This window comes from Ipomoea triloba, chromosome 7 (assembly GCF_003576645.1).
Source record: "Ipomoea triloba cultivar NCNSP0323 chromosome 7, ASM357664v1".
Lineage (NCBI taxonomy): Eukaryota > Viridiplantae > Streptophyta > Magnoliopsida > Solanales > Convolvulaceae > Ipomoea > Ipomoea triloba.
Genome location: NC_044922.1, coordinates 28450835 through 28458724, shown reverse-complemented (window position 1 = coordinate 28458724; position 7890 = coordinate 28450835). Strand labels below are relative to the sequence as shown.

The window sequence follows — 7890 nt, the reverse complement described above, 5'->3', positions numbered from 1 at the left end:
AAAAAAAAAAAAAAAAAAAAAAAAAAAAAAAAAGGGAGAGAAAATGGCCTTTGTTCAGCCCTCCATATCTGACCTACAGAGTGCTTCACATTCATAGAATCCAATTCAAGACTGTATGCACATACCCATCCATTCCTCTAAATATAGGACCACTTTTAATGTGTTACAACCTTGAAGAAAGGCTGTTGGGGTGGGGTGGGAGTGGTTGGGGGGGGGGGAGGGGGGATGAGATGGTCCTACAAAGTGAATTGAACCTACATCACACAACTTGGTAAAGAGTCCATCATAAGCATCATCATAAATGCTTCCCTAAACTGATAAAACTTGAAAAAGAAGTGAAGCCTCGCGTGGATATTCAAAAATTCAATCTTTCTTTAAATCTTGTGGTTAGATTATCAATGTTGCCACCCAAGTAACTCAAGTGGTCAACCTTTAGTTTGTCTTACTTTCAGCTATAGGATAGGATTTTAACCTCAATGGAAATCTGAGGAGTCGGGGAGAAATTTTAACTGATCAGTGGTGGTGAACACTTCGTGTACGCAGAAGGACAACAGGATCAGAGAATTTGGAATGACTTTGACAACTAGAGATTTATCTCCTTTATGAATTATAGAACAAGTTCATGAAATCCAATTAGATGTGGGTTGGGAAACCCCAACTAAATTAGTCGAGAGCTTAAAGTTAGTTTGATAATAACAATCAGAACAGTTTATCTCAAACGTGTGACTTTACTTAAAGTTAAGTTATAGTACCATTTTGTATGTACAAAATATTATTTTTATGAACTTGAGTCCATGATATAATATACCCTTCGATCCCAACCTTAGATCACCTCCCCCAACAACCCCAACCCAAACCATGTGTCCTATTATTGCCATCAACATACATGGCAAATTAATCTAAACCCAACGGCCACTTACTCTCCCTATATATAAACATGCCACTGTACTGTTTTAAGCTCTGAGAGGAGAGAATTATATTGTAGAGAGTGAAGAGTAGTGAAATTGCAGTAATGGCATCACTACTACTTTCCCAAACTGCAACAAAAACCTCAATAATTTTCTTGTGTTTTTTCCTATGTTTCTCCAACGTTGTTGTCGCTCTCACCAAACAGCAAGAGCTAGACCGTATCACAGCCCTCCCCGGCCAGCCGCCGGTCGGATTTTCCCAGTTTTCCGGCTACGTCACCGTCAACGAGGACCACGGCCGTGCTCTCTTTTACTGGCTCACTCAATCTGCCACCAATCCAGATAAGAAGCCTCTTGTTCTTTGGCTCAATGGAGGTTAGTCCATATTTATCTAATTTCTTATTAGCTTGCCAATATTTTCTGGTTGTTCATAGAAAATTCATGATTCTTTGATAAATAATACATAGTTAATTTCATAGTAATAATACTGCAATAATTAAGGTTTCATATGGTGTTCATTAACATAATCAAATGGCCCAATTTTTTATTTTTTATTCAACTAATTATTAGAGCATCATATCATATGGTAGAATTATATATATGTTTATTATGTTGTCCCGAAAGGGATGAACAAGTAGATTGAACATAATTCTCATACACGAGTAGTGGTTACTGTTTCCTTATCACTTGAAAAAAATATTATATGTTATGTTATTTGTTTATTTTTAAATTTGAGTGACTGAAAAAAAATTAATTATGCTACTTTTAGTGCATTAATACCGCTCATTAAATGTCTTTCATGCTACAGTTCAAGGAGTTAGGCCTTTCATTTATTAAGGTTTAGGTTTAGGTTTGTACTTTGGATCATAATTTAGTTATTTAGCTCAAAGTATTAGGTCGTACTCCTTCACCCCTACCCAAACTTTTCTCTCTCTCTCTCTAACTAACTAACTATATATATATATATATATATATATATGAGAAATCAAATTCAGTGGATAAATTATGTACAGTAAACTCTAGTTTGTAATCTCAAATTAGTTGATTAAAGAATATAGAAAAGTCAACTTACTAAAAAATAGAAATTTTTTTACATGGATGCCATTACTATGAATATTATCCCAGGACTCGCCATCAAACATCACGACATAGTGTGAACACTTGTCCTCCATCACAACATAGTGTAACCTCTTGTCTTGGGCCACAATAAGGTGTAATTAGACTTTTTTGTACCGTATCAAGTAGTGTGAACACTTGTCCACAGTCACAATATGATGTGAGCACTTGTCTTGGGCCACAATGCAGTGCAATTAACCTCTTTTTATACTATATTGAGTAGCACTAACACTTGTCCCAGATCATGATATAGTGTAAACACTTGTCCCCGACCATGACACGACATAAACACTTGTTCCCAATAATGTAGTGCAATTAGACACATTTTATGTTTGGATCAGATATCTTAAACACTTGTTTCTAGTCACAATACGATGCAACCAAACCCTTGTTATACCGACGTACCATACAAGTATTATGAACACTTGTCCCCGGGTTTTTTATACCGTACCGAATGCTCTAAGCCTCTAACCACTTGTCTTCAACCACAATATCCCCATAACGCACACAGATCTACCACTTGATGAGGGGTACACAAAAACCAGCCAAGGTCCCCATCAAGTGAGGGCATGAGATAAAAGGTGTGAAAATATTTACTGCTACATTATATCTCAGTCCCAAAGCCAAGAAGAAGCCACATAGGTGCTCGTGATCCCAGTCTGTCCCCCATCTTTTTTAGGCTGTTTTCCTTCTCCCACCACCTTCTTCTTCTGCGTTTATTCCCTGTTTGTATGTGCAATGAAACAATAATGCCAAATCTGCAAAACCAAAAAAGCTGAACATCTCTTTCTGTACTGTAGTTCTCATATTCCCCGTCAAACCCTTTTAACAAACAAACAAATACATACAGATTTTTATCTTTTCCTCTCTCTCCCTCCCTCTCTCTCTCTCTTGTGCCCAATTTCCACAAAGAAAATCTAGCCTGGCAGATGTTGACTTGTTTACCAAAACTGTCAAAATTTGCCTCGGAAGAGGTGCTAAGTGGGTATGACATCATTTTCTACAAAATCGGTCTCTTTGTTAAACTCATCACTTAAAATCTTCTTAGGGTGTGTTTGAAAAACAGGAAAATGACTTCTAAAAAATATTTTCTGGAAAATGAGTCATTTTCCGGACATTTTCGGTGTTTGGATATATTCTGAAAAACTATCTATGTGTGTTTGGTTCATTTTCCGAAAAATGAACCAAAAATGAGTAAAAATATATAATTATATATTTTTATTATTTTATTTAAAATATAAAAATATATAAACTAATAATATTTATTAGAAATAAATTTTTTTTTTTACAAAAAAACATCGCACGAAGCCATTTTCCGTCTCCGGAAAATAACTTCCGGATTTTTTGTCCAGAAGTCATTTTCCGGAAAAATGAGCTCATTTTCCGTGGTCAACGAAAAATGTTTTCCGTTGACCACATTTTCCGGATGTTGCCAAACACCAAAAGCGCGAAAAATGATTTCCGGAAATCATTTTCCGAGTTACCAAACACACCCTTAGTGTAATTTACTTTTCTTTTGTTATTTGAACGAAGGTTACCTGAGTAGTGGTTGCGGGATTCACCCATCACCCAAAAAAAGTACCAAAAATTTTCCCAAAAGAGGTGGATGAGTTGGTGCGTGTTTGAAGGTCACAAGTTTAATTCTTGTTAACACCCTCTCAGTCAAACCCGTCATAAAGAGTCATTTTAGTACAATTTACTTTTTTCTCTTTACAGAAAAGCTCACCCGCTACCCAAAAGTGTGCTCTAAGTGTAACCCACCTTATGACTTTGACCAAAAAAGACCACAAGGAGATAAACCAGCCTAAGTTGTTCATAGTTCACCGGCTCAAACCAAGAAGACCAATAGACAACTCCTACAGGAAGTCGAACTTAAAACCTAGTGACTACTAAGTTAACTGTCTAACCAACTTGATTAGAAATCACACCCTTAGTACAATTGACCTTGTGTTGTTTATAGGTTATTACGTAAGAATAGAATTTACCCAAATAGTGACTGCGGTTTCCTCTCTGCCCAAAAAGTAAAAACTGTCAAAAATTTATTTGAACATCTGCATGTCTCAACTTCAGTAAAACTCTGAAAAACATGAAGGCCAAGAAAAGAGAAATAATTAGCTGTGTAGTATAGCCTACTGTTTCTGCAATCATTTTAAAGCCACGCGTGTTGAGAAACTAAGATGAGTGGTGAATGTGAGGCAGTGATGATGATGATGATGGGTATGGCTTGTCTCAGGTTAGTACTCAGTCTTACCAAAGAGATAAAATCACTGTTCAGTACCGTGTATACAAATTATAGCAAAAGAGCACTCAATTTGAAATATCAGTACAGCAAAAGCTCTAATAGTAAATCTTCACACTCATTGCCCCAAGCTCTGGCAGGCCAATGATAGATACTCAACTTGGAGAGAAAAGTTTGTCCCAAATGACTCATCCAACAAGTAAAAAATCAATATACTAACTCAGAGTAGTTGGTAAGTGAACAGTTAATACGACTGTAAAATCCTGTATCTCACAGGTATGAATACCATATTTTACATACATACATATACATATACACACATTATACACACAGGTACAGAACTTACCCGAAGCCATGATGGGTATTTATTACTTATCTGAATGGAATCCATTCCAAACCCGATTATCAAGTACTCAAGCCAGGGATTTAGGAGGGTTGAGTAGCCGGTATTACCTGACCCGTTGTAATCCCTAGCAGAGCCCTTATTTAACTATAGACTCTAACTCAATCTCAAATTTAACCCTCCCACCCCCCACCAAAAAAATAATTAAAATTTTTTTTTCTTCTTCTATTCTTCTTCTAATGTTACTACCCAAAAGAAAAGGTCAAGCAGTTAGTTTGTATAGGTAGCTCTATACCAAATTGAATGTAGGCATCAGTCTGCATAAAATAACAGCTCTTGTTGTCTTGTGAGTTTTAATAAGTGAAGCAGACTGCTCATGAAGAAAAATAGCAAAGACATAAATGACTGTAAGAGATGGGTAGGTGCAGAGGTCCACTTATGGCACCACAGTAGTGCAGATTATTAAGATGGAAAACATTAATTCTTCCTCAACATCTATGCCTATGGAACACATACTCCATCCCAAACTTCAGTACTTCACCGACAGTTCTACTTCTTTCTTTTTAAAAAAATAACAAAGTGAGGAAAATTTAAAACACGATTTTTTTATGCAAGAGTGACGGTATTTGGCAACCCAATGTGAAATAAGAACAGGAATAGAAACACAAATGCATGTCATGTGCAGTTGAATTGAATTCAGTCTGAGGTGGTTCACCTACACCTACATGGACAGACACATGTCAGTGTATCACTGTGTCAATCAGATTCACACACTTCACCCCACAACATTAACACATGCATTTAATATCATAGAAAACGAGTGGACCATGATAGGTAAGGTAAGGTAAGTCATGCTTAACCAATATGAAAGATTCACATAAGTTTTAACGGTAAAGATGGCAATGCAGGGCCAGGTTGTTCATCAGTGGCTTACGGAGCATCGGAAGAAATAGGTCCATTTCGGATCAACAAAACCGGTTCCTCTCTATATCTGAACAAATATTCATGGAATAAAGGTAGCAGCAGTTCACTTCAAATTGCAGTTTTAATAAACGAAACAAAACAAAAATGCGAGTAACATGTTTAATGCTTACAGTGGCAAATATTCTGTTCCTTGAGTCGCCTGCTGGTGTTGGTTTCTCGTACACGAATACAAGCTCTGATCTGAAGGACTCTGGGGATAACAGAACAGGTATATCTGTGTACATGTGCACAAAACAAGAATTATTTCTGTTGAAACCTCAATTGATTTTTAAAGCTAATGTTTCTGGCAGCAAATGATGCCCTAAATTTCCTCATAAGATGGATGTCAAGATTCCCACAATACAAATACAGAGATTTCTACATTTCTGGAGAAAGTTATGCAGGTAGATAAAGATAATTCCTCCTTCCACATCTCCACAGAAGTCCCGGTTGAATATTAGCATCTAACATGCAGGCTATTTTTGTTAGGGCATTACGTTCCCCAGTTAGCAAACAAAATCTTTGATTATAACAAAGGATTATCCCAGCCAATCATCAACCTTAAAGGGTTTATTGTGAGTGTTTACACATGTTAATTCACTGCCAAACATCCTAACGAATATAAAGTAAACTGGAAGTCAACTAAACAGAGTACATTAATGAGCAGGTTGGAAATGCTGTTACAGACAGCAAATATGACAACATTGGAACTGTAGCATTCTGGTGGAGTCATGCAATGATTTCAGACAAGACATATAAGAACATCCTAAATTCATGCAACTTCACATCAGATAAATTTTCAAAGAAGTGTGATGACATTGTGGATTATGCCATGAACCATGAATTTGGGGACATTGATCAGTATAGTATATATACACCAACATGCAAGGTAGCACAGAATAGTACCCTCATAAGGGTCAAGAACACCCTTATACACCGAAGATTCTCAGGCTATGATCCATGCACTGAGAATTATGCAGAAAAATACTATAACCGGCCAGATGTACAGAAAGCCCTGCATGCAAACACTACAGGAATTCCTTACAAATGGACTGCTTGCAGGTACTTGTATCTTAAAATTCCATGTTTTGCTCTTAATACAATCTCCCAATCACGGTAGAATGAGAAATAAACTAATAGCAGAACAAAGCAAAATATGTTATAATTTTCTCTTGACAGTTGTTCTTCAATTATTTCTTAACAGCGAAGTATTGATAAAGAACTGGAAGGATTCTGAATTCTCAATCCTACCAACGTACAGGAAGCTAATGGCTGCTGGTCTTAGAATCTGGGTTTTCAGGTATATAAATACATGCCTATTGGCCTTTCTTGCACTTTAACATTAATTTCTCAGTCACACAAGCCTTGACTTGTACAAATTTATTGGAAAAACTAATCATAGTTGCCACTAATCTAATTTACATCATGGTTCATCACCTAATAAGTTGTTAAGTGTTGGAAGTTTCAGATTCAAATTTATGGACAATTTCTATCAACATACAGAACAGTATAAGAACATCACAGTGTCCCTGTATCAAGACAGCTAATTAAATCAGCTAGACCCAAAATTTAGCAAACCAATAAAGATAGATCCTCATACAATTAATTGCTAACTAGTATCTGTGGAGAAAAGCTCCTTAAGTATAGCAGTAATTGTTTACATTTTAATGCAGTGGAGATACAGATTCAGTGGTTCCTGTGACAGCCACAAGGTTCTCTCTCAGCCATCTCAATCTCAAAATTAAAACTCAATGGTACCCCTGGTACTCTGGTGGACAGGTGAGTGCAAAGAACATTTGTACTATCCATGCAACAGTAATCAAGTTTTAGTTATTAAAAAAGAAATTCAGCACTGACATCAATATAAAATAAACTCATAGGTGGGAGGATGGACAGAGGTGTATGATGGACTCACCTTTGCCACAGTCAGAGGAGCCGGCCATGAAGTACCTCTATTTCAACCAAGGAGAGCTTTTATACTTTTCCAGTCATTCTTGGCTGGCAAGGAATTACCAAGATCTTGACAAGTATGACGAATGGTAGCAATGCTCACAAGGAAAGACAGAATGCAGCCTGAGGTGGATGCAATTCATTGGTCCCATGAATGTTATGGGACTAGCAAAGTAGAACAAAATTCATTCATTTCAATTTGTATTAGAATGAACCATCATAATTTTATAAAAGAAATGACTCTTATGAGAACCATTTATTTAGTCAATACCCAAATTTGATGAGGTAATGTGTGTCCCACATTGCAAAATCAGAGAGAAAGCAATGGGTTTATAATGGCTATGGATTCAAGTAGCTACTCATCACCTCCA

General features: G+C 36.6%; 1 protein-coding gene across 1 annotated transcript; it reads left to right on the top strand.

The window, feature by feature from the left end:
• The first annotated feature begins 845 nt into the window (after nt 1-845).
• On the top strand, nt 846-7774 carry LOC116025339 (serine carboxypeptidase 24-like). The gene is made up of 9 exons (XM_031266543.1): nt 846-1283; nt 5515-5622; nt 5703-5798; nt 5881-5973; nt 6059-6144; nt 6237-6631; nt 6774-6869; nt 7243-7348; nt 7450-7774. The coding sequence occupies exons 1-9, from the start codon at nt 1013-1015 to the stop codon at nt 7591-7593; spliced, it is 1395 nt and encodes a 464-aa protein (XP_031122403.1). The 5' UTR covers nt 846-1012; the 3' UTR covers nt 7594-7774.
• The last annotated feature ends 116 nt before the right edge of the window (nt 7775-7890 follow it).